The following is a 26,061-nucleotide window of genomic DNA, read 5'->3' as shown; positions in this document are numbered from 1 at the left end:
GAACTCTACTGCGCAGACAGGGTGGAAAACCACTGGTCCAGGCCAAGGGCTCCAGCGTCTCAGGGGACACCGTGTGCCTCTCTCCCCAGTCACAACCACACTGCATCCCAGAACTTCTTCCCAGGACTCCGCTCGGAACTGGAGTGTCTAGGGTTAGGAAGGCAGTAAGATTTGACCCAAAGATAACATCTCCTTTAATATTTGTTTTCCTCCTAGCAACCATCTGTCTTAAGCTTGTGATTGGCTGGGGAACGAGGAACGGGCCTTGTTGTTCCATTCGTAACTCCTTATTGGTCAAAAAGGTCAGTCCCTCTCCCGGTAGGCCGCTGAAGCTCTGCGGCTACTGGTCCAGAGGAGCAGAGAGGCGGGACGAAGGACCAGGCTAGATCTTCATTGGTCCCCCTTCCCTTGGTGGAGCTCGAGATTCTACCCTTTTCGCCAGGCTCCTGTAGCTCCCAGCCCCGCCGCCGCTCCTCTCCGAGACTCTCCCTCCCATTGGCTGCAGGTCAGGCCGTGGCCCCGCCCCCTAGCCCTTCCGGCGCGCCGATTGGCCGGTGCCCGCGACAGGCCTTCTGCGGGCGAGCGCGCTGTGCCCGCGGGAAGAGAGCGGCGCGGCTCCGGTGTGCGGGCAGCCAGCCGGCTGCATGGCGCGCTGCGAGCGGCTGCGCGGCGCGGCCCTGCGCGACGTGGTGGGCCGGGCGCAGGGGGTCCTGTTCGACTGCGACGGGGTGCTGTGGAACGGCGAGCGCGCAGTGCCGGGCGCCCCCGAGCTGCTGGAGAGACTGGCTCAGGCTGGCAAGGCGGCGCTCTTCGTGAGCAACAACAGCCGGCGCGCGCGGCCCGAGCTGGCCCTCCGCTTCGCGCGTCTTGGCTTCGGGGGGCTGCGCTCCGAGCAGCTCTTCAGCTCCGCGCTGTGCGCCGCGCGCTTGCTGCGCCAGCGCCTGCTCGGACCTCCGGACACTCAGGGCGCGGTGTTCGTGCTGGGCGGTGAAGGGCTGCGGGCCGAGCTGCGCGCCGCCGGGCTGCGCCTGGCGGGGGACCCCAGCGAGGACCCGGGCGCGGCCCCGCGCGTGCGCGCCGTGCTTGTGGGCTACGACGAGCACTTCTCCTTCGCCAAGCTGAGCGAGGCCTGCGCGCACTTGCGCGACCCCGACTGCCTGCTGGTAGCCACCGACCGCGACCCGTGGCACCCGCTCAGCGACGGCAGCCGGACCCCCGGTGAGCGCGGGGAAACAGCTGGGGGGGTGGGGGGCGGCCCGCGCTTTCAGCTCCATGCCTGGGGGTGAGGGCTGGGGAAGGGGCGTCTCCAGGCGATAGGAGGGGGACTGGAGGGATGTACGGGCGGTTCCCACCCAGCAACAGCCCAGCATGTCTTCACGGCCACATCTGGTATTTCCTGCAGCTTTCTTGCAGCTGCCACCCTGTGAGGGGCAGAAGTAGGGTCCGGTTGGACAGATGAGGACACTGTGGCTCGGGGAGTCACAGGTGCAATCCAGGGCCCCGACTCCCAACCCTAGCCTTCATGAACCAGCCTCCATGACTCCTGTCATTTTCCCCACCCGCCATCGGAGTGAGGTGGGAGAGTTGGGGACAAAGCCTGCTCCCCTACCCCGAGGGTTGGAACAGGCGTTTCTGGCGGCAGATTGAAGGCAGGTGTGCGGAGAGAACGGGCGGTGGATGGAGTTTGACCTGAGTTCCAGCTGCAGGGCTCTGTAATCTTATTAAATTACATAACCGTGGAGCATCTCCTCCCTGGGGGTAAAATGGGAATACTAACCATGTCAGTTTTAGTTTCGCTGAGGAGAGAGTGATCAGGGCAAGTGCTTGCTCGGTAATAGGTGCTCAGATGATGTAAATTGTATCTGAACCCTCTCCTGTTACAGAGCTTTATGAAGCACCTTGGTGTCTGTTATTTAGTTTCAGAATTATTCTGGAGATGGAAGTTATTGTTCCATTTCCAAGTTAAAGCAACTGAGGCTAAGAGAAGGGACATGAGCTACCCAAAAGCAAGAAGACCTGAACTTGGCACTTGAGACCACCTTATCCCCAGTCTCTAAACCCCACCCCTGCCATCCAGGGCACTCTTTGCTGCTGTCATTTAGGAATTTCACATCTGCAGAGGAGGCAGGAGCAAAGGAGGCTCCTATATCTTGGAGGGTTTGCGTTAGACAAGAGCAGAGGGTAGCAAAGGCTAACCAACAGCAGGGAAAACCCGTCAGTTGGCTGAGGGAGGGACAGATCTCCATCACTTTCTCCCTGCTGGCCACTGACTGTATTGATTCCAGATCCTCGGAGGGCAGGGTGAAACTGATGGAGTAGACAGAGTATTATGATGGGTGGCAGGGAGGGCCTAGAGCTGAGGAGACCTGGGAAGGCTTCCTGGAGGAGGCATCTTGCAGGACAGGGCTCTCAGGAATGGAACAGGGCTTGGGCCATGGCAGAATCAGTTCCAAGCTGGGAATCTTAATAGTTCTAGGCCTATCTTGGCTTTGCCGCAGACCTACTTGCTGCATGACCACTTCAGTGTCCCCATAAATCCAAGGGGAGAGCGCTGCTCAGGGCTCCCAGCTGCCAACGGCTCCTGCCTACCTGAGGCCGTGCTGTGAAAAGTGAGTTTCTCCAGAGGCTTCAAAGCTCAGGTGAAGGCTGTGGGTTCAGAAGCTCGCCCAAGGGCTCAGGAGGGATGGTGTGGAGGTGCTGGGGAGAGACCAGGCCCTGCCCAGGTGTGCCCCTTGAATCTCAGCACCCACTTGGCTTTGCCCACCAGCTCTGCTGGTCATTCCCACAGCCAAGAGGGGGAGACAGAGCTCAGGAAATACACCACTGCTGTCCTGTTTGAATCGTGCAGCTTTGTAAGTGGAATAACATTTTAAATAAAGACCCCAGTATGCATAAAATCTTAAATAATGTGAATTTCACCCCAGTTCCCCCTCCCATCCCTATGGGTCTGCTTAATTGTGTGTTTATCTTGTTACCACGTGGCAGTCACTTGAGTCGGCAAATAGAAAGGCCTGCTGTCCTAGGAATACGTCACCAGCAGAATATACAGGACTCTTGGATGACAGGATGTGGAGAAGACTGGGATGTGAAGGTCTGAGGGCAGAGTTGCCTTCAGACTCCCCTGCTGGGATGTTTGCTCCCCCAGAATACGATATCAGTTTCCTTCACTGCTCTATCCCTGGTGCCTGGCACATAGTTGGGCCTCAGTAATACTGGCTGAGTGAGGTGGGACACAAGGGGCCAAGAGTGATAGGCTCAGACCTGGTAGGAAAGGAAGACGCTAACAGAGCAATGGTCCTGGAGCCGAGAAAATCCCTTTGGGGTGACTCAGTTGAGCCCTTTCCATTCTGGAAGGAATTTCTAACCAAAGGGTAAATGGCTTTTCCTTCTGACTCAGTTCTTAGGAAACCGAGTGGGCAAGTTCTAGGTCAGAAGTCAGGGAGACCTGCCCCACTGGGTCACTCTGGGCCGGTTCTGCCTTGATCCCAGGGAAGTTCCTCCTCCTCATCTGGGGGCTGCAAGGCTGAAGACACTTGCTGTTTGTGCACCTTCTGTGCCTTTGGCTTAATCATGTTGAATGTCATTCATTGTGAGAAGGGAGACAGGAGGCCTGGAGTGTTTGGGGTCAGACCAGTGGTATACTGATAAATGTTTAAGAACCGGAAGAGCCTTGATTTACACTTTCGCCAGTTTCTGTGGTGTTAGCACACTCCCTGGTGGCCGATTTCAGCCTACCAACATGAGGTCACTTCCCATCGTGGGCTTGGGAAGGAAAGTAAGTACACACCATTCTGTAATATTTCCATCATTGCAGATGTAAATAACCTCAAGAGCATAGATAATGGTAAAATAATTAGGCAGCAATGAGTTTTGAGAATTTATTACCTTTGTTTTAAACATTTTATTTAAGTTCATATGAGTTGACTTTAAACAGTGGCTTTGTTTAACTACCAGCTCACAGAATTCCTGAAAAGGAAACATTCAGCACTCTGGAGCCAGTACAGGCCGGCCCTCGTGTGTCTGAGTCAGACTTACTTGAATGCATATCCTTTATCTGCCACTTACTAAGCTGTGCAACCCTGGACAAGTTACTTAACAACACTGAACATCAGCTTTCTCGTCTGTAAAATGGGTATTCACGAGCTCCTGCACAACCCCTGGCACTTTAGAATGTGCTTAGTAAATTGTGATTATCATCATCATCTGTTCAGGGACATTAGCGTGAAGGTAGAACATTCTGGCACAAAGACATATCGCTGGGATGGGCACAGTGGACTCATTGTATGGGGCAGGATGGTACTGGGCTGAGAATCAGAACCGTCCTTTTCTCAACAGCCCTCCTATTGTTCAATACTTGGGTGCATTCCACAATTCTGCTTATTATAGTTACTGCAGCCACGGACATCTTCAAGCATGTAGCTTTTGTCTCCAGTTTGAATTCTCGCCTTGTGATCACTCCCAGCGGAGGCAGACTGGGTCAGAGGTGCAAACATTTCTGTGCCCTGCTGTGTTCCAAAAGAGCTGGTGCCAATTTCCGACAGAACACATTCTTGTAGCAATAACCACAACTGCTGTTGGTTAAGTGCTTTTCCATTTCCAAAGCACTTGGCCCCGTGGTGCCCACAGCGCCTCTTTGAAGGCAGGCATCACTTGGACCCCCTTTCCAGTGAGTCCAAGGAAACTCGGAGAGATTGGCTTGCCCAGAGATGTACGGCTGCCAGGGTGAAATAGTGAACCACAGGCAGGACTGACTGAGCCAGGCCTGGTTATGTGCAGTGGCTCCATATTCGAGATGGGAAAACTGAGGCACAGGGAGGTTAATAGCTTGCCCAAGAAAAGTGGAGATGGAATGTGAATGCAGGCAGCTGGTTGCAGAATCTATGCCCTTAACCCCCACACTAAGACTGGGAAGCAGGCGGCCTTTTCACTCATTTCAGCCTGATTTAACCCCCATGCCAAGCTGCCTCTGAGGATTCCACTTCCCAGGCCTGGATGGATGCCTTCCCCGCTGTTTCCCGCACTGACCAAGTGTCCATGTCCCTGCAGGCACCGGGAGCTTGGCTGCCGCTGTGGAGACAGCCTCGGGCCGCCAGGCCCTGGTGGTGGGCAAGCCCAGCCCCTACATGTTCGAGTGCATCACAGAGCACTTCAGCGTGGACCCCGGCCGCACGCTGATGGTGGGCGACCGCCTGGAGACTGACATCCTCTTCGGCCACCGCTGTGGCATGACCACCGTGCTCACGCTCACGGGTGTCTCCCGCCTGGAGGAGGCCCAGGCCTACCTGGCGGCCGGCCAGCACGACCTCGTGCCCCATTACTACGTGGAGAGCATCGCGGACTTGATGGAGGGGTTGGAGGACTGACCCACTGACGCAAGCGCAGCCACAGCCCTCCCTTACCCTGTTCCCGTAGGTGGAGGAGATGGGCCAAGAGCTGCATTAAGGGCTACCGGCTCCCGCACCCCAGTTTCTACCCGGGTGGGACTGGAACCCAGGGAAGGAGTCAGGGTCCCCACACCCACTCCCAGCTGTGGCTGGGCACTCTTTGCTATCCCAGAAGCTGCCCCCTCCCCTCTTACTGGTTCACCCCCGCCTGACCCAGCCAGGTGGCCTTATATCCTGCCCTGTGACCTCCCCTTGTTTCAGTCTGGGCCCTGCTGCCTTGTGATCTCCCCAACCCTGAGCACTTCCGCCCTGGGGCCGCTAGAGCTTTTCCTGGGTCCTGGCCTGGGGTGCCTGTTGACCAATCAGAGGTCTAGGTAACCAGGAATCATTATTGCCCTGAGCCCTGAATGGACCAATCAGAAGGCTAAGTGATAGTGATGCATTGCTGTTGGGTCCTGAGTGGACCAGTTGGGAGCCTAAGTGACAGTGACCTCAGTTCCTAGGTCCTGGGTAGACCAATCAGGACCCCAGCTAGTAATGAGCCATTAGTCTCTTGGATCCTAAATAGAACAATCTAGAAGAGAGACAGTGGCCTCTCGACTATCTGGGTCTGACTGGACCAGCCAGGGGTCCAGATTTCTGTTCATAAATAAGGGTCCAAGTGCTGAAGACACCGCTCCTCCACAAAGGGGGCCCTTAGTGACTCTGGAGGCTTCTGTAGTGAGGGCCCCACCCCTCCCTGATCATGGTATCAGACCAGTGCTGATGGTGGCCACAGCTTGGGAGTGGGGCTTTTGTGTCCCCGCCTTGCTATCAGTGTTTGCTGTGCCACCTCTCTCCTGTGCCCACCCCAGTTATTTATTATCGTGTGCCACTGATGGTGGGGGTGGGGGCTGAGCCTTCCCCAGCCACTTCCACCCCTGTTGTAACTGGTCCTCCCGTACTTAATAAAGTGCGAGTAGGAGTGTCTGTGTGGGTTCAAGTCTGTGTCCAGGGTGGGATGGGGGGAAGAGCCCCTGCCTGAGCCTGTTCTCCCCAAAACCGGCCCGTTCCCTCTGTGAAATGATCCACCCCAGTTCCAGTGTGTTCTCTGTGTAGAGTGGTACCTTAGCTTAATAGCAGTTTATGCCTCACTGAGTCTTTTTATTTTTTAAAAAAATTTTTGGCCATGCCACATGGCATGTGGAATCTAGTTCCCCGACCAGGGGTTGAACCTCCGCCCCCTGCACTGGAAGTGCAGAGTCTTAACCACTGGATCAGCAGGGAGGGTCCTCCTCACTGAGTTTTTATATAACAATATGTTTCAGTCCTTCAGGAAATCCAGCAAGCTTGCATTACTCATTCCACTTTACTCCTTGGGGAACGAGGATCAAAAAGGTGATGTTAGCTTACACAAGGGCACACACCTAGAAAGTGTGACCACCTGAGTGGGGCTGAAACTTGTGTTGACTCTGGGAGGCTGCAGCCCTGCTCTGTAGAGACTGAAGGGGGAGACAGGTCCTCGCCCTCCTCCAGGAGCTCAGGGGAGATGCAGTGCACACCCCTCCACGGGATTTCAGGCATCCGTCACACCTGGGCTGCTGCTGGGACTGCCCTGCTGGCCTCGAGCTTCCCCAGGGCCTCCTGCAGAGCAGGTGCCCAGCTGGAAGCTGGTTGATGGGCAGGCCTGACTGTCACTGATGTACTTGTCACTTGAGCTTGCACAAGCCCGTGCCTGCTCAGCCTGTTTCATCTGTAAAGTGAGGGATGGGACTTCGAGGTCTGGAAAATTCTCTTCAGTGTGGTTCTTCTTGGGAAGATGGAGTACTTGACTGAGTCTGGCTGCATCAGGAGGTAGGAGCAAATGTGCTTTTCTGGTGACTTTGGGTTAAGGCATAAAGGAGTTTATTGGCTGCCCCATGAAGTGGTCCAACACCCTCCAGGTGCATCCCTCTCATCCTCTCTTATGGGCTTTGGATGTGAAAGTGGTTGCAGCCATTATGTGATCACAAGGCATGGCCTGGTATATTTCTCTGCTCTGTGACTCAGCTTCATAAAAATGGGAAGCGCTTGGGGTATTTTCCCTAGACCTCTAAAAGTTGCAAACCATCAGAAAAAGTCTAAGACCAGCACAATGAATACCATATGGTCTTCACTAGATTTCTAGCTAATATTTCAGGAAACCGATGACACCAATTGACGAAACAACTCCTTCACATTATACCTCCTGGTTTCAATAGGTTCCTAGTTTTGCCTCACCCCACCCCCACCCCTGCCTGTTGACTACTATCTTGGTGAACAGAAGCCTGAGAGGTGCTTTCTGTTGTTCCTGCCATAAATTTTCCCTCTGGGAGTGGCTTCGAGTTAGGGGCCAAAGCTTAGACTCGCTGAAATAAATCTGAGCTTAGTCTACCATCAGAGTCCCACAGAGCACTCCTTTTTGATTTCATTTTATCTATTACAGATAATCATAACTACAGGTCTGTAAATTTTACTTTTTTCGCAATTCCTTATGCATCCATTTAGCCAACTCCCCAGGACTTGGAGCCATGTCTAAATTCCACTGGTAACATTTACCTTTATTTAATTAAATTTTTTTTAAGAATGCACATAATTTTTTTGCTTTTTGCCAAGCTGCGTGGCTTGCAGGACCTTAGTTACTCAGTCAGGGACTGAACCCAGGCCCTGGGCCATGAAACTGTGAGTCCTAACCACTGCAGCGCCAGAGAATTCTAGGTTCACCTTTAGAGGCAATGCAGCACTGCTACTTGGACCGCGGGTGACCACGTGACCACCTAGGAATCGAAGGTTCCTCACCCCTGCCCTTTCATACTTTCTCTTTTCAACCCACACATTTCTATAAGCCAGGGCCTTGGTAGCAAATCCCACTTCTCTGACACCCACTGAAAGGGAAAACTGTTTACCCACAGGATACAGTACTTCTGACACCAAAATGTGCGAGGTTTCTACATCAAGCAATTCTCCAGTTTTCTGTGAATACCACCTGGGTGTCCTACAACCTAATTCAATTTTGACACTACCTGCAGTCAGTGCAGACCCCACAGGTTAAGGGCTCAGCCCCCCTAGACTTTCCCCTACTTCAGTGCCAGGCCCAAATGCCAGGTTGTTACCTGTACTCTGATCCACTGGCTATAAATCAGAGGTTCCCACAACCCCCTTCTCGGGTTTGATCATTTGTTACAACGGTTCACAAAACTCAGGGAAACTATGATTTGGGGTTTATTCTACAATAAAGGATACGACAAAGCATACCGGTGAACAGCGAGATGAAGACATACACAGGGCGAGGCCCTAGAGGGTACTAAGAGAAGAGTTGCTGTCCCAGTAGGCTTAGGCTGTGCCACCCTGCCAACATGTGGGCGTGTTCACCAACCTGGATGATCTCCAAACTGTGTAGCTTGGGGATTCCTATGGAGGGGGTTTATCACGTTGGCATGATAGATTATTAGTCTCTAGCTCCTCTCCCCTTCTTGGAAGATGGGTGGCGGACCCGAAAGTTCCAAGCTTCCGATCACTGCTTGATCTTTCTGGTGACCAGCCCCCACCTTGAAGCCATCCAAGTGCCCACTAAGAGTCACCTCATCAGAACAAAAAATGCTCCTATCACCCAGGAAATTCCACAGGATTTAGAAGCTCTATGTCAGGAACCAGGGTCATAAACCAGATACACATTTCTTACTATGTCACACTCCTTCAGTTATTTGTTTTTTATGTTTTGCTGCACCAGCTCTTACTTGCAGCATTCAGGATCTTAAGTTGCAGCATGTGAACTCTTGGTTGTGGCATGTGGGATCTAGTTCCCTGACCAGGGATAGAACCCAGGCTCCCGGCATTGGGAGTGCAGAGTCTTAGCCACTGGACCGCCACGAAAGTCCCTAATTTCAAGTTTCAAACCAACAGAAAAGGTGTAAGTGAAAGTGAAGTCGCTCAGTCGTGTCCAGCTCTTCTCGACCCCATGGACTGCAGCCTACCAGGCTCCTCTGTCCATGGGATTTTCCAGGCGAGAGTACTGCAGTGGGGTGCCATTGCCTTCTCCTAGAAAAGGTGTAACAACGGCACAGTGAACACTCATGCCCTTCATCTACATTCCCAGTTGTTTTCTATTTGTCCAATTTGCTTAGCTGCTCTGTATGTATATTGACATTTTTAAACTGGCTTGTTCGAGAGTATGTTACAGGTATGAAGACTGCTGCTGCTGCTGCTAAGTCGCTTCAGTCGTGTCCGACTCTGTGCGACCCCATAGACGGCAGCCCAGCAGGCTCCGCTGTCCCTGAGATACTCCAGGCAAGAACACTGGAGTGGGTTGCCATTTCCTTCTCCAGTGCATGAAAGTGAAAAGTGAAAGTGAAGTCGCTCAGTCGTGCCCGAGTCTTAGTGACCAGGGACTGCAGCCCACCAGGCTCCTCCATCCATGGGATTTTCCAGGCAAGAGTACTGCAGTGGGGTGCCATTGCCTTCTCCAGGTATGAAGACAGTTCATCTCAAATCTTTTACACTGTCTGTCCTAAAAGCAGGGGCTAACTGTGGATTGTGGTTGTGCAGAAGAGTGAGGACTGTTTATCTGGCCATAATCCATGATCATACAGGAACCCAGATCTCTTATGATTTCATTGAGCCACTGAATCAATCTGCTGTGGAAACCTCCTAGCTCCAGACTGCTTGGTATGTGAATTTTTCTTAATTTTAAAGCAGTTTTTCTTGAGTTTTCTGTTACTTGCAGCTCCAAACTCTCCTGATACACAGGTCCCAAGCACATTATAGAAAACATTAAAATGCATCCACAGCCCCCATTAAATATATTTATGGGGGGGTTACTATACATATCTCCAAGGATTTTTATACTTTCATTTTAGACATTATTTGGCTATGGGGATCTAATGTAAGAGTGACCAATCTCTAGGAAGGCTTGGACATGCTTTTGAAGAAGAAAATTCCACCCACAAAATTGCTTTCAAAGGCAATACAGTTTTTATGACTAGCAAGGGTTAGGTTTGACCAAAGTAAACATTTATTAACTTCCGCTCTGCAGTCTTAGTATTTGGGGGCCAACACATTTTTTTTTTCTTCAAGTCTCAAATATTTTCTAAGCTCTTAAAAAGCTCTTAGCTTCCTCTGAGTCTATAATTATGTCACCCCCCTCCCCACATACACACACACATACCAGAGAACCATTAAAAAAAAAATAAAGACTCATGCCTGAGCCCTGGAGGATAATGAAGGACAGGGTCTGGACCTCACCTAGACCTCATATAAGAGGAGAGGTGATTCTCCAAAGGCAAGCTGGGGCCTGTGTTCAGAGGGGGCCAAACACTAGGTGGGAAGGCAAAGTGACAGAAGCCCCTGTGTTTGGGGAGACAGCTGGCTGAGCACGTGCAGCCGTGCAAGCAAAGGCAGGGAGGTGAGAAAGGATGAGCAGGTAAATGAGGAGGTGGGCTCCAGCACAATCTGCTTGGGAAAGTATCTAAAGTTGGGGGCATCCCCCCACTAATCCTTCCGACCCTTCATGGAACAGGGGGAAAAGATCACTTTTGAGGTCCAAGAATCCCAGCATCACACTGTTCTTCCCTTGGCTCAGCAGATGAAAGCACTGCAGCCCAAGCTCCCCGTGTGACCCTGGCCAAATGGCCACCCTCTCTGGGTGGTCTCCACATCATTAAATGAAGGAGCTCTGGAGCTGGCTCTGGCCACGCCCACCCTCCCCAGCTGGGCCGGCCAGGCTGCCTGGGGGTGCAGAGGGTATCTCAGGGGGTCTGGTAGCCCTGCCCACCACAGCCAGCTGGAGGAGCCACAGCCTTCCTGGGGGCTGGGTGGGAGCCGGCAGCCTGGGAAGAGCCATGCTGGCCTGGATCTCCTGTCTGGACAAGCTCAACTCATTTCTCACAGCAGCAGCCAAGGTCCAGCCCCTAGGGCCAGCCTGCAGGATGGAGGAATTCCAGACAGCTGGCTGCCTCCACTGCAGTGAGGCACAGGAGAGTCTCTGGGTGGGGAGGGGCTTGGCCTTGAGGAGTGCAGGAGAGAAAGCTGACTTTCAGCCCCTCTCACATCACTCCTATAACCCTCCAGGCAATGGGTAACATCCCCACTTTCCAGACCTGGATACAGGTTCAGGGAGGACAAGGATCTTGGCTGGAGTTACAGCCCGGTAGCCCCCAAATCAGGACTTGCCCCTCCTCTCCGATTCTGGTGTCAGCTTGGCTTCAGGGCCCCAGAGCAGCTTCCCTGTGCAGACGTTTGACCGAGGTGGCTGCTTCAGGAGGGAGGTGAAGATGAAATGAGATAATGGATGAAAGCGAGGCGCCGGGCACAGGGCCTGACAGATAAGTGCTGCCACCAGCAGAAGGCCCTGAGACTGTGTGGGGGGGGTATAATGCAGCTTGTCCTTGCCCTCCACCCCCATAAAAACACGGTCCTTCTTATTTATAGGGGACACTGGACTCTGTAGTCTCCCCACCAGAGCCTGGGGATGGGGGGGCCTACCTAGGGATGACGTGGGGGTGAGAGGGCGGCCTCCCATAAGTGTTGACCCAGGAAGGTGAACTCAGTCTGGAAGAAGATAAAAGAAGATGGCAAAAACCTTCTGAGACTCTATGAACAAAAGAATCATCTATTAAGGATATACAACAGACCTGAACTCTACCTTGTGCTAACCTTGTGCAAGAGAGCAGGCCTGCTCATGCCCAATTCACAGACAGGCTGACTGAGGCAATCAGGCAGGCCAAATGCCACAGAGGAGTAAAACAGCCCTCATCCAACAACATACACTTCCTGGTGCCGAACCCCATCTTCCAGGATGCGGGGGAAATGAAGGAGCAGCTCCTGAGGTCCTAAGAGCCCCACCACTGGGGAGTAGCCAGCCAGGCTCACCTGATGGCCGTCACAGCAGGGACTGCATCTGAAGCATCTCTGGCTTTGGTCCAGGGCTCCTCCTGAAATACCCTCATTCCTTGTCCAGGCAGAGAGGATGTCTGTGGGCCTCAGAGGGGAAGCTCAGAGGAAAGGCAGTGGAACTGGGCACCATCCATCCCTCCCTAATGCAGAGGTTTGGAGGGAGGCCCTGGAGGAAAAAGGGAAGCACTTTTGCTGGTTGGTTTCTGAGGCAGCTGGCTTGGTCTAGGAGGAGGGGTGAGGGACTCACAGGGGGTGCCACCCAACCTCTCTGGGCCTGCCTCTCAGCCCCGTGCCCTCGCCCCTCCTCCTGTGCCAATGTGGGCCTCAGTCTCTGGAGGAAGATGGGGGATGGGGAGGCAGCGAGCTCGGGGCAGGGCCTCTAGATGTGAGTCACCCGTGGTCCACATCTTCTTAGCTCTTCAGTGCTGGTGATTTCAGAAGGGGGACACTGATGTGAAGGAGGTCCTGTTGATACCTCTCTTAGCAAGCCCCCCACTGCACCCACCCAGGGCTCCCCATGCTCCTCTCTCTACTTGGTTTCTGAATGTGAGGTGAGCACCCCTTGAACCCACCCTCAAGTCTGTTGCTACAGTGATTTTCCCTGCAGTCTAAATCTGGCCTCACTACTCAATCTTCATGTAACTTTCTGTGGCCTCCCCAGCACCCTCAGATCAAACAATGCCCACACCCCTCTGTGAAGCCCTTCATGATCCAGTACCATTGGCCTCCCAGCCTCATAACCCCATCTTTCCCCAGCACCCCCTGAACTCCAGCCATGCCCAGATGCTCACAGTTGCCCAGATGCTCACAGTTCCCCAGGCGTGTGCTGTCTCATTTCTGTGCCCATGCTGGAATGCCAGTCCCTGCTTCTTCACCCATCCTTGAAGATCGACCTTCTAGAACTTCCCTGGCAGTCCAGTGGTTAAGACTCTGCCCTTCCACTGCAGTTGGCACAGGTTCAATCCTTGGTCAGGGAACTAAGATCCCGCATGCCATGTGGGGTGGCCAAAAGGAGAAAAGACCCACATTCTTCCCATTCTGGACCACCCCACCACAGTGCTTGCTCATGACTTCTCTCAGAGCCAGCATCGTGCTACTTCTTAATTAGGTTCACAGTCAAATTCTGCCCCCAACAAAGAGCTACTTGAGAGCAGGTACTGAGGGCTTCATCTTTGAATCCTCTGAGGCCAGCTCAGGGCCAGGCACATAATAGTACTCAGTAAAATACCTGCTAAACGGATGGGGAAAAGAAGTTGTGCCTGGCGTCAGAAGGAGAAAGAATGGAGGCGGGTGCACAGACCGGGGACCCCAACCTTTTATGGCCTGGCTCACCCTGGGCCTCCTTCCAGGCCTGACCCTCTTGGACAGGCCAGAAGCTGTTTAGGCAGGGGCTCCTGGAGGATCCGCAGCAGGGCCCTCGGGAGGGCCAAAGCCTGCGGCCTGAGTCCCGAGCCTGGGCAGCAGCCTCAACCCTGACACCGGCCCAGCCTTTCTTTAGCGCTATTGAAGAGCAGAGTAGCAGCCGCAATCCCTGTTTCCGGGGGAGGCAGGGCTTTGTGGTTAATGGGTCCTGGGCCCTCTGCAGAGGCGCCCAGAGCGGGCCACGCCCTGGCCCCTGCCAAGGAACAGAGCCTCTCGAATCCCAGATCTAATTCTCGAGGGACCCTGCACCTCTTCAGCTGCCTTCTCTGGGTATCCCCCCAGCTCAGCCAGCTAGCCCTGGCCCTCTTCCAGCTAACTCTTGGACCTAATTCATCCTCAAACTATTTTCCACTGGCTTCCCCCAATCCTTGCCACAGCACAATTTTGGGAAGGGGTAGGAGAATTGGGAGATGGAGCCTGGACCTTGTGGGAGTGGCTAAGAAGGAATGGGGGGGATCTCCACTCCGATTGGTCATCTCTGCTCCAGAACGGGCTTCAAAATTCCATTCACTCCGCCTCCTGTGGCCCCCATCCCTTCCTGAGTTACAATTGGCTCAGCATTCAGGGGGCGGGACTCACCGGGGTCTGGTCCACTTAAAAGGGTGGGAGCGGCCCAAAGCTCATTTCTCCTGCAGAGTCTTCAGACAGCTGGTGCCGAAGTTTCAGAAACATCCTCCTCTCTTCAATCATGGCTTGTGTGAGTATGGGGACCCCCCCCCCACCCTAAGGCCCAGAGATGGTCTGGGGGCTCAGCCGGGGAGAGCGAGGGTAGATCAGGATCTGGGTTCTAGTTCCCGTGGTGCGGCCTTGAACAAGTGTCTTTTCTGGGCCTCAGTGGCCGTGTCTGTAAAATGAGGGTAGGGCCACAGTCTCCCAAGGCCTTCTCTGGCTTAAGAAATTTCTGGATTCCTCCAGAGTCTGATAGCACAATTATTTCTGCCAAGGTCTGACTTTCTGCAGCTCTCTTGAGAAGTGAGAGTGGAAAGGGTGTGGCCGACTGGACATGGGGGCGGGAGGAGCATTTTCTTAGTGCCCAGGACACTGTCCCTTCCCCCTCCTCCACCCTATAGAAACTCCTCTCCCTTCCCCCCCTGCAGCTGTCCCCAGTCCCTGGGCCAGGGCAGAGTCACCCTGTGCTCCAGAGAGCTCTGAAAAGTCGCCAGGATCTGAGCCACAATTCCTGGGGGTAGCCTGCATAGGTTAGCCCGCTGCAGTGAGTGATTCTGTCCAAGGCAGTCAGATGAAGGTTGGGGGAAGAGTGCCCTACGACCCTTTCCTCCAGGCTAGGAGGGGTGTGTATGTGTGATAAGGGATATCAAGGAGCAAGCTAGAATATTCTGCAGGCCCCGAGGGACAGGATTCAAGTTTCTGGCAGGAGGAACCACTCACACCAGTTAAGCTTTGCACTTGCATTGTTAACCCTGAACCAGCCAGGGTGCAGGCTCCTACCTCGGGGCCCATTCTCCCTTCTTAGAGGGGTCTAACTGTGCTCCTTAGGGGACTCCCCTCCAGCCCCTGTCCCTCTCTGAACAGAGGGGCTTGAAGGGGATGGTGGACACCGCCCAGCCCCAGGCCTCTTCCTCTCCAGCAGATGTACAGACAGCCTCACTTACCCTCCTTTGCCCCCCAACTCGCAGAGACCCATGTGGAGGCGGGCTCTCTCCATCTATTCAGCGAGGCAGGCAATGGAGCAGACAGCACTCCACCTCCCAGGCTAGACATTGCATCTAAAACCCCCAGGCTAAATGGCAGAAACTTCTAGATCCTGTCTTCTTAGAATCTCAGTCATGTTACAGACAAGAAATTGACTCAGCTGGGAGTAGGGACTTGCCCAGAACCACACAAAGAAGGAGAGCCTAGGACTTGCAGCCGGGTTCCTCAGGCTTCAGGTCGGCCTGGTCAGAGCACCCTAAAAAGGGGACGACCCCACCCCTTCATCCCCACCCACCCCTCTAGACGCCCCACCCCGCCCCCGCCATTGCGTCCTCTAACCCGTCTGGGCGGGGTCTCGCCTGGCAGGGTCTGGTCGCCAGCAACCTGAATCTCAAACCTGGGGAGTGCCTCAGAGTGCGGGGCGAGGTGGCCGCAGACGCCAAGAGGTGAGGGGGATGAGGGCTGGGGCGGCGGGCGGAAGGGGCGGGGGCTCAGCTCGAGGGAGGAGCCGGGCCCGGCCAGGGGCGTGGCTGGCTGGGCCCGGCCCCTCCCCCCGGCGGGGGGCAGGTTTTAGGTCCGCCGCCGTTGAGGCAGTGTCTTCTGGATGAGTCACTTCTTCCGCGGGGTCTGGACGCCCCCACCATTGTCGCACCCTTAAACTGAACCAGCTGCGGCCTCGTCATCTACCTCGGCTGGCCTTCCTCTCGCCCTTGCTGTGGGCGGGGCCTGAGGGGGCGGGGAGAAGGGATGAAAGGGCGTCACCCTTGCTGCCCGCTTTGCGAGATCCGTTTTTTTTTTCTTTCACTCCTTCCTGAACTTATCCTTCATTCGGCCAGCTGGCCTAGTTTCTCCGGAGTCTTGTGACCTTGGATCAGTCAACCCACCGCCTTGGGCCTTATTTGTTAATCAGTTCATGGAGGGGGGAAGTTGCTGTGTGAAGGTGCAATGCTGGATCTCTCGGTGACGATGATGACCAGCTGACCGTATTAAAAGAGCCGCAGGTTTCACGCGCACCACTTGTGCCATTTTTTCCAAACCCTCAGAGGTAGGCATTGCTGTTAGCTCCACTCAGCAAATGTATTATTGTTATTCGTTCATGAGCCCCGCAGTTATTGAGCACCTACCTGCTGTGTCACGCATCGTGCTGGGCACCAGGGCTACAGATAGACAAGACGGCCAGGACAGTTGCCTTCCCAGAGGACGCCATCTGGAGGGAGTCTCTGACCTTGATCAAAGGGGCTGGGACACAAATTCATGTCTGCAAGAGTCCTGGCTGTCAGCATAGCAAGACCCTTAAGAGATCCTCTTGGTGCAGCCTACGCTGTGTAGATATGGATACTGAGATCCAGAGAGGGGCAGGGACTTGCTCAGGGGCGCATAGCACGGAGGAGGCAGGGACACAGCTGGAATCCAGGTTTCCTGCTTCTCAGCTCAGTGAGTTTCCCCAGCGAGGTGCATTCACATGGACTGGGTGGCACAGACTAGAGGGCCTGAGGGGGCTGTAGCTGGTGGGAGTGGCCTCAAGCCCACCTGTTACCCTCTAGCTTCTTGCTGAACCTGGGCAAAGATGACAACAATCTGTGCCTCCACTTCAACCCTCGTTTCAACGCGCATGGGGACATCAACACCATCGTGTGTAACAGCAAGGACGCTGGGGCCTGGGGGACCGAGCAGAGGGAATCTGCCTTCCCCTTCCAGCCTGGAAGTGTCGTGGAGGTGGGCTGGGGTCTGGGGGCGGCGGGGGATCAGGGCACTGGGTGGGCTGGGGCAGAGCTGGGTTGAGTGGCTAGAAACCTAGGGCCCAACCCTCCAACCCCGCTCCCCCTTCCTCCACCTTCCCATCTCCCTGCCCTTCCCTCACCAGTTGTGTGATCCTCGGTGAGCAATATCCCCTTCTCCCAACCTCAGGGCCTCACCCATGAAGCAGGGCTATTGTCAGGGCCGAGTGAGGAAAGGGCTCTGTGAAGGCCTAGGACCTGCATGCTGCAGCTGTGGCCGTGGAGTCAAGGGTCTCTGTGGGGTCCACATGCTCACTGCCTTTCTGCACCCCTAGGTATGCATCTCCTTCGACCAGACAGACCTAACCATCAAGCTGCCTGATGGATACGAATTCAAGTTCCCCAACCGCCTCAACCTGGAGGCCATCAACTACCTGTCTGCAGGTGGTGACTTCAAGATCAAGTGTGTGGCCTTTGAGTGACATACGGGCCAGCCAGCCCATGGCCCCCAATAAAGGCAGCTGCCTGTGCTCCCCCTGATCCAGCCTCCTGTGTGTGTGGGTGTGGAAGAGGAGGGTTCCACCAACTGCCCCAAGCCCTGTCTCTGCCCTTTCCTTCACTTTCATTCACTACCTTGATGCATACCTTTTGGGGGGGGTGGGGCTGCGCTATGTGGCTCGTGGAATCTGAGTTCCCTGACCAGGGATGGAACCCAGGCCCATGGCAGTGAAAGCATCTAACCATTGGACCCACCAGGGAACTCCCTTGATGTTATACCTCTTAAGTGGGCTTCCAATCCACTCCATTATTCTTGCCTGGAAAATCCCATGGACAGAGGAACCTGGCAGACTACAGTCCATAGGGTCGCAAAGAGTCAAACACGACTGAAGTGCAGGCATACCTCTTACGTGCCACTGACATCTTCTTCTCCTGGGTCCCCTGGGCTGAACAGAAAGCTCAGTACCCAGTAGGGAGCTCAATACTAAATAAGCCCCAGTCACTACCCTCAAACAGTTCCCAACTCAGTGGACTCCAGCACACAGTAGATACTCAAAAGGTATTGAATAAATGAAAACAAGGAGAGTCAAGAACAGGCTGATTCATGCCATGGTATCTGGAGCAGCACAGAGGGAGGTAGAGGGAAGAATACCTGGGGCCCCCTCATTTGTTTTCATGAGCTAGGAAGCCGTCCGATTTCAGACAGGGAAAAGCTGTGTGCCTTTCTGGGCCTTAATTGACCTCACTGAGCCTGTTTAATTCATGCATATAACGGGGAGGATAGCACGGAGCCTCTCATGGGATTGCTGTGAGGATGAGGTGAGGTGTGTGAAGGAGGACAAGCATAGGGCTGGCACATGACAACCACGCAGTGGGTAGTATATCCGTCCCTGCCCCACTATCGCTTGAGATCTTATCCCCTGAATCTGAAGGGGAGGAAACAGGCTCTGGGTGGTGACTCCCTGGTCTGTACCACGCCCAGCTGAGCCTTCTGGGGCTCCCCAAGCACCCCAGCTTTGTGGTGCCTGGCCACACCCCTGAATGCTGGAGTGTAAGGGCAACCAGGGTGCCAGTCTGGAAACTCAGGACCCTTAACCCAACAATGGGAAGATGGGCTTGGGCGATGGCCCTGGCACCACCTGCTGGCCCATTTCTGATAGGAGGAATGGGGGAGGGGGATGCTAGCCCCTGCAGAGAGCCTAGAAATAGAGGCAGGTGGGCCTCCTGCTGCACACAGCCTGTTCTTCCCTGCAGAGCAGAGGAGTGCAGGGGACTCACACAGCTCGTGATAAGGCCTCCACGAGCCCCTCTGCTGGTTTCCAGAGGATGTGCTTTCCAAGGCCAGCCAGGCTGTGTTACTCTGGAGGGCAAGGCTTCACCCAGCTCCGTCATGCTCATTTGTCACAAGGGATGGGACATGAGCTGATTGCTGGGCAACCCTGCACACTGACCACGCCTCTGCCCCCTTTCCTTTCTGCTCCCTCCTGTAGGGCTCCTACCTCCCTGGGAAACAGCCCCTGGGAACTGAGCCAGTGTTCCCAAAAGGCTTAGAATCAGAACCTCAGCAAGCAACCCCCAAACCCCAGGGCAGCCTCCTGAGGTGTGTGTGGGGTGGGAGCTTGGCTAATTTCAGTCTCCAGAACAGCTAGCATCAGCTGTGAAACACTGGATAAGTCTCTTTCCCCTAGCCTTAGTTTTCTCACCTGTAAAATGCGGGCTGTTATTTTCAACTGGCCCCTTTGGGTGGATCACTCCCATCTCAGTGGGTCCGCTGCAGGACACATCTCTATGTGGGCCTCGGAGGATGGAGAACACAGGCTGGGAGCTGCCTTGAGCCACACCCAATCTCCAGGCTCTCCTGGGGCACCCAAGTGGCCACCCAGAGAGAGACAGCTTTGGAAGTCTGGCTGTGGGTGGGGCGCCCTCTGCTGGACATTGGAGAAAGTGTCTTCTTGACTGCCTTTTTCTCGCCCTATTTACTCTCCCTACACTGGCTGAACACACAATATACCAGGACTGGGACTACAACCAGGCAGAGGAAAGCTCCTGGGGCAGATTAGGAGAGAGATCACTGACTGTGGAGGAAAGAAACTGGGCTTGGAGTCAGATAGACCTGTGTTCAAACCCCAGTTCCATCACTGTGTGCCCTTGGACCAGTTACATAACCCCTCTGAACCTGTTTCCTCACCTATCAAATTGCAATACTAGTATCCACCTTGTGTGACTGTTGCAAGGATTAGCTGAGATAATGTGGAGAACTGCATTGTGCCTACCACATAGTAGGGGCTCTGTAAACATTGGTTCCCTTCACCTCTTTTCAGACCCCGTGTGTCCCAAGAGCCTATGAAACTGGGTCCAGAGAAACAATAAGTAGAGTTCTGTCTTTAGATGACAGGGCTCTGCCCTCAGCACCTGCTCTTCTTGTCTGTGTGACCTTGGGTAAGTGACCACACCTCTCTCAGCCTCATTAAAACGGGACTCATATCTCAAAAAAGATAATCATTTAGGGACCATGGCGATCCAGTGGTCCACACTTTCACTCTAGGGGACATGGGTTCCATCTTGGGTTGGAGGACTAAAGATCCCACATGCTACATGGCACAGCCAAAAAAAAAAAAAAAAAAAAAAAAGATAATCGTGCAAAGAACTAAATGGCAGCTGCTGTTAATTCTTTGGCTTATTACCTTCATCATCATTTCTATTAAGAAAATGTGCCATCTCTTGCTGTGTCTGAACATAAAAATATGCTCAATGAACATAAAAATAATTTCAAGGAGAAAGTGATCCTAAAGGGAAGTGTGTTAAGACTGTGAGCTAACTGCAGCAAAGGGCTCTCAAGCTTTTGGAGTCTGGGTGGGGTTGCCAGTCCCACATCTATTTCCCTGGAGTAAAGGGGACCTGGAACTCCCAGGGAAGAGTTTGGAACAACGGCACCTGCCCGGGGTGGTGTGATTCACTCTGCGCTGGGAACTTTCGCAGATGTGGCCTCTTTGAGCCCCTCGTGGGCTGGCAGCTCCAACTGGGTGGGCTGAGAGGGCCGACTGCACAGAGATCCCCACAGAGCAGCTGTCTTCTTACTCTGCACCTGACCGGACGTTCCAGGAGGGCAGAACCCCTCCACACACAGGGCAGCAATCGGGGGTGACGCTGCACACCACTTAAGAACGAGCTGACTTTAAGTTACTTCCCCTGAGCCTCCACGGAAGGCCGCTCGCCGGGCATCTTGCTGGGAGTAAGGCGGGGCGCAACACTGCAGCCAAGGCAATGCTTCTACCCAGTAGGGTGCCAAGGATGGCAAGCGGCATGGCCACTAGTGGCAGTGCCGGGCCAGAGAGACAGTTGTTCATCACCTTGTTCGGCTGCGGGGAGTGGGGAGCGTAGGGGCGGGGGCAGAGATCCCGCCTGTTATACACGAAATAGAGAGGGACGGGAGGAACGCAGGGCGGCCCCTTTAAAAGGCGGGGTCCGGCGAGCGGAACGGCAGAGCGTCGCTGCGGAGCACTTCCGGGAGGCTGTCCGTTCTACAGCCGGAAGTGTCTTTGGTGCGCGGAATCCGCGCCGCCGGAGCGTTCCTGCTATGGGCCGCAACAAGAAGAAGAAGCGAGATGGTGACGACCGGCGGCAGCGGCTCATCCTGAGCTTCGACGAGGAGAAGCGGCGGTGAGTGCCAAGGCTGAGCGGATCTCGTTCGGGCCGCCGGGCAAGGCCGAGGCCGGGAATGTCCGCACACGCTCACGCGGAGGGCCCTTCCGGTCCCGCCCTCTCGGCGTGGTGCGGAGCCCTGGCTGGTGGAAGCCGCGGCTCTGGGCCCCCCAGCCCGGAGGGATGGAATCGCCCGCCCCGCCCTCGCGTCACTTCTCTGCTCCCCAGGCCGCCTTGTGATGCTGTGTGCGCGGCCCGAGAGCGGGCTTCACCCTCCCCAGCCCGGCGGTCTCGCTCGCAGTTGTGTTGTTCAGACTATCAGTCCTGTCGGACTCTGCGATCCCATGGACTCACAGTAGACTCAGCTGTTTTGGGTGAAAATGATTAGTGAATGAAACAAAGGCCTCCGGACCTTTGAGCCGGTCCTCTAAGTCTTAGCGTCTGGTTTAGCACCACTCAGAGTGCCACCTGGACCTATGGTAGTGGGTCAGCGAAAAGCCTGGTGTTGGGCTCCAGAACAGATAGGAATGGTGCGGCCAGACCTAGGAAGATGAGGGGGGCTGAGATAAGATGGAGCGTGGGGAAGGAAGTGCTGGGGCGTCGTCAGGAAACTCAGGGAGGCATCAACAAGACCTACAGACAAGCCGAGGGGCAGAGTCCTGGGGAAATGGGTGTTGGTCCAATGGACAGTTTGTGGAGGTCTGGCTGAGGGTGGCCTTGAAAGCCCCAGTTGAAGCGGACTAATTCACTGAGGAATAGAGTTTGCCAGTGAAGAAGGGACCCTCACCTGCTCTAGGTTCAAAGGCTCTCAGCCTATGTCCACCACCTGGCCCTGTTGCTGGCAACTAAGAGCCCAGGAGGGTAGTGAGTGGGGAAAGAGGCAGCATCTCTCTCTCTTTCCCTAACCTTACACTCTCTGACCCCCTTGGGCAAGTCATCTTATCTTTCTCTGCCTCAGTGTCTCCCATCTGTAAATTGGGAATGGGTACCTGATTGAGGACAGGGGAAAAGGGGGTGACAGAGGATGAGATGGTTAGATGACATCATTGACTCAATGGATCTGAGTTTGAGCAAACTCCAGGAGATAGTGAAGGACAGGTCATGCTGCATACAGTCCATGGGGTCACAAAGAGGCGTGACTGAGCAACTGAACAACAATAACCACCCAATATGCATGCTGTTAAGATTACATGAGTTAATACGTTTACATTTTTGGAATGGTGCTTAGCACATGGTGAGTGCAGTATTAGCTCCCCCCCCACCCTTTTCCTGGAGTGAGCCCTTCTTTCCTTGTGTCTTGTTTCTCTTGCCTCTTTGCTGTAGGGAGTACCTGACAGGCTTCCACAAGAGGAAGGTAGAGCGGAAGAAGGCAGCCATTGAGGAGATCAAGCAGCGGCTGAAGGAGGAGCAGAAGAAGCTCCGGGAAGAGGTGCAGAGGGAGAGGGCAGGAGAGTGTCTCTGACTCCCAGGGACTCTGCAGCCTCGCTGGCCCGAATAGGGGCACCTGCAGGGCTGAGGGGAGGGGGCGGGCAGGCCTGGGGTGCAGTTTATGCAGATAGAGATGCTGTGGTCCAGGTGTGGGGAAGGTTCAGGGTAAGATCTCTTGATCTTTCCCTCCAAGCCATGGTCTTACTCATTCTGGAGGGGAGCAGTGTCTGGGCTGAGAGGCCATACTCACCATGTTGCCTTCCCTTTGGTTCCAGCGCCACCAGGAATACTTGAAGATGCTGGCAGAGAGAGAGGAGGCTCTGGGTAAGTCCAGTCCTTGACCTGACCTGGAGAATAGCCAGTCGGTTGAGTTTATTTATCCCTTGGTGGGTGGAAGGGAAGGGGTACAAGGACTGCAGAGAAGCTGACATCCCTAGCTTTAGGGATCTTGGTGGTGCCCTAGGAGCCAGGGGTGTCCTCAGGTACCTCTAGATGTCAGTGGATCAGAGACCAGGAGGAGACCCAGACCTCTTGGCAAATGGATCCTGAGCAGAAACCCCAGTTTCTGAGGCCTGGAGGGACTGGGGGTGGCAGCAGCTCCTGGGGTCCAGGTGGGGACCAGGTGGTCTGGGGTGTCCCTGGAGCATGAAAGGAGGAGTTGGGTCATTTCCAGCACTTGTCTGCAGGCCAGGCTCTGGAGCCAGTGACTTCTGGGTGCACTCTATAGAGTAGAGGGAGCCGTTACATTCCAGGGCTGGAGTCAGGGGTGGGGTGTGTGCTGGAGCCTGCTTGCTTGTGTCCTGGGGCTGAGGCCTGGTCCTGCACCCACCCTGCACAGAGGAGGCTGACGAGCTAGACCGGCTGGTGACAGCAAAGACAGAGTCGGTGCAGTACGACCACCCCAACCACACAGTCACCGTGACCACCATCAGCGACCTGGACCTCTCAGGGGCACGGCTGCTCGGTCTGCCCACACCTGAGGTGGGGCTCCCTCCCAGCCTGGGGGAAGAAGGGACATAGGGTCAGCCTGGTTTATCAAGCGGGTCAGTAAGCGCTGGTCCATGTCAAGGATTCCAGTACAAGGGGCTCTTTCCTCTGGGTAACCCTCCAGGGCCTGGACCAAAGCCCTGAACCCTGGGGCTTCAGAGTCAGCTCTACCACGAGCAGCTGTGGGAGCTTGGGCAGGTTTCTCTGCCTCGCCTGCTTCTTCCTTTCACCAGTACGTTGGGGGTCACTGATGATAGCAGCTGCCTTGCCGGGTCGCTGTGAGGATAAGGGTGGTCAGTCCACTAGAAGCCCTCGAGAGCGGCTGGTTGTGCTTGCTACCCCTGCAAGACACATCTCTCTGCTCTGACCTGTGAGGTGTGAGTCATAGCAAGTTCCAACCAGCATTTAAAAAAAAAAAAAAAAAGGAAATAATATCAAAAGTATCAGAAAGCATCCCAGCAGGTGTTGTCTTATGAAACCTATGTTTCAGTTAAGGTTGTGTAGGGATTTATGCACATGTATGTGTATAGTTTGGAGAAAGAAATGACAACCCACTCCAGTATTCTTGCCTGGAAAATCACATGGATGGAGGAGCCTGGCGGGCTACACCCCGAGTCGCAGAGAGTTGAACATGACTGAGTGACTAACACACATACGCGTGTATAGTTAGTTACCAGGTAAACCACACCCCCTTGCGTGGGTTACAGTGTCTCTAAGTTCTAGAGCCACTGCTTTATTACATCCTCTCTGAGCTCACGCTCGCTTTGTGTTTGATGCTTATTCTTCTGTTCGTTACCTGTGTGTAAAAGTCGCTCAGTCGTGTCTGACTCTTTGAGACCCCATGGACTATAGCCTGCCAGGCTCCTCTGTCCATGAGATTCTCTAGGCAAGAATACTAGAGTGGGTAGCCATTCCCTTCTCCAGGGGATCTTCCCAACCCAGGAATTGAACCCAGGTCTCCCGCATTGCAGGCAGATTCTTTACCGTCTGAGCCACCAGGGAAGCCCTTTCTTCTGTGTGGTCTGATGCAAAGACCAGTCTTGTCTCTATTTTAGAATTTTTCCATTTGCGAGTGTTGGTGTGTGCCCCCTGTGGGCCGTGGCGGTGGAGGACTTCAGAACCCAGCTCTGCCCCATGTCATTCCTGCTTCAGGGCACATGTGGCCTTTCTGCACCTAGAGCCGCCTTCTGAGCCCCGAGCAGGCGTGGGAGGCAGCAGAGTGGTGACCGTTCAGGAGGCTCAGGCCTGTTGATCCGCCACTCCTGTTCTGTGCTTCTTTAGCAAGGGGCCGGGTCTGGGCCTGAGGAGGAGGTGTCATCCGTGGAGAAGCCGACCAGAGCCTTGCCCAGGAAGTCCAGAGACCCTCTGCTGTCCCAGCGGTGAGCCCTGGCCTGCCCTCCCCTGTGAGCCTGCTCCTGTGGCTGGCGTTGTGACAGTCCCCTCCCACTGGACCGTGGTGGCTGGTGTAGGGCAGAGTGCCTGGGGTAAAGGACCTTTGTCGCTGTGAGCTGAGGAGCTGGCAGGCCCTCTGGGACAGAGCACGCTGCCTGTAGAATGGCATTTGGGGCCTGTTCTGACTTCCCTTGCATGAGCTGGGCTGTCAGGCACCCCCCAACCCACCCTTCCGCCCATATCTTATTCCCCAGGGTAAACCGAGGCTCAGGCCTCACCAGCATTCCTCCCATAGGATCTCCTCTCTCACGGCCTCACTGCATGCACACAGTCGCAAGAAGGTCAAGAAGAAACGTCTTCGCCGGGCCCAGGACACCACCAAGAAGCCCCCGAGTGCCACTCGTACCAGCAAGACACAGCGCCGCCGGCTGACAGGCAAAGCCCGGCACAGCGGGGAGTGAGCTCGGAGACCCCGGCCAGGCACCAGCCTTGTCAGCAAGGACCTGTCCTGTCTCAGCTGGGCTGTCTCATAACCCAGCCTGCACCCAGGCAGTGACTACAGCCCAAGCTTGGGAGGCCAGCACCCCTCCAGCCTGGGGTTTGGACTCCAGAAGGTGCGGACAGCTGAGAGCTGGCCTCCCCCAGGAGGAGCCTCCGGGGGCCAAGTTTGGGGCGTCTGGCCAAATGTGAACCTCCCTGGACCTTCATCAGATTTGTGAAACTAAGCACACGTGTGGTTGGTTTGTCCCTGACCCTGATGCCGCACACCAAGGGCAGGCGTGGGGACGTGGGTCACCCTCGCTGTCCAGCACTTCTCCCTATGGGTATGTGAAAGTGGTGCTAGGCCTGGGCCCCCATGGGCTGAAGCCCAGCGCCACCCCTGGCAGACGCAGAGTCTGCCTGCAGCCCTGGAACGCCGGCCCGTGGGTGAGCAGGGATGGCCTCTGCCTTTTCCTAGCTGGAAGTTGGGCTTGTCCCTCCCCTTGGCCTTGCTGGTCTCCTCAGCTGACATTGAAGGAGTGGAGATGGGGAGTCCTGGAGTATTCTCG

At 54.9% G+C, this 26,061-nt stretch overlaps 3 protein-coding genes and 1 long non-coding RNA gene across 5 annotated transcripts; 3 read left to right on the top strand and 1 right to left on the bottom strand.

Moving 5' to 3' along the window:
- Positions 1 to 537: 537 nt before the first annotated feature.
- On the top strand, positions 538 to 6,349 carry PDXP (pyridoxal phosphatase). Its single transcript, XM_055567182.1, has 2 exons — positions 538 to 1,218; positions 5,047 to 6,349. Exons 1-2 carry the CDS (start codon positions 645 to 647, stop codon positions 5,361 to 5,363), a joined length of 891 nt encoding a protein of 296 aa, XP_055423157.1. The 5' UTR covers positions 538 to 644; the 3' UTR covers positions 5,364 to 6,349.
- LOC129643086 (uncharacterized) lies at positions 6,324 to 17,393 on the bottom strand. Its single transcript, XR_008710071.1, has 8 exons — positions 17,209 to 17,393; positions 16,472 to 16,586; positions 14,274 to 16,073; positions 13,064 to 13,249; positions 12,249 to 12,438; positions 11,862 to 11,927; positions 8,625 to 9,419; positions 6,324 to 7,237 (listed from the first exon to the last, which is right to left on the bottom strand). It is a non-coding gene; the product is annotated as an uncharacterized LOC129643086 (long non-coding RNA).
- LGALS1 (galectin 1) lies at positions 14,248 to 17,605 on the top strand. The gene is made up of 4 exons (XM_055567191.1): positions 14,248 to 14,391; positions 15,714 to 15,793; positions 16,892 to 17,063; positions 17,401 to 17,605. The coding sequence occupies exons 1-4, from the start codon at positions 14,383 to 14,385 to the stop codon at positions 17,545 to 17,547; spliced, it is 408 nt and encodes a 135-aa protein (XP_055423166.1). The 5' UTR covers positions 14,248 to 14,382; the 3' UTR covers positions 17,548 to 17,605.
- Positions 17,606 to 21,026: 3,421 nt separating this feature from the next.
- NOL12 (nucleolar protein 12) lies at positions 21,027 to 25,737 on the top strand. 2 transcript variants are annotated; one of them, XM_055567158.1, is made up of 6 exons: positions 21,027 to 21,223; positions 22,529 to 22,634; positions 22,909 to 22,957; positions 23,472 to 23,614; positions 24,902 to 24,999; positions 25,267 to 25,737. In XM_055567158.1, the coding sequence occupies exons 1-6, from the start codon at positions 21,141 to 21,143 to the stop codon at positions 25,442 to 25,444; spliced, it is 657 nt and encodes a 218-aa protein (XP_055423133.1). In that variant the 5' UTR covers positions 21,027 to 21,140; the 3' UTR covers positions 25,445 to 25,737. The 2 variants fall into 2 exon arrangements, with proteins under 2 accessions (XP_055423133.1, XP_055423141.1); XM_055567166.1 differs by having other exon boundaries at positions 21,030 to 21,223; positions 25,308 to 25,737.
- Positions 25,738 to 26,061: the final 324 nt, after the last annotated feature.

The sequence above is a fragment of the Bubalus kerabau genome, chromosome 1 (assembly GCF_029407905.1).
Source record: "Bubalus kerabau isolate K-KA32 ecotype Philippines breed swamp buffalo chromosome 1, PCC_UOA_SB_1v2, whole genome shotgun sequence".
In the NCBI taxonomy this organism is placed as follows: Eukaryota; Metazoa; Chordata; class Mammalia; order Artiodactyla; family Bovidae; genus Bubalus; species Bubalus kerabau.
This window is presented reverse-complemented; position numbering and strand designations above follow the sequence as displayed.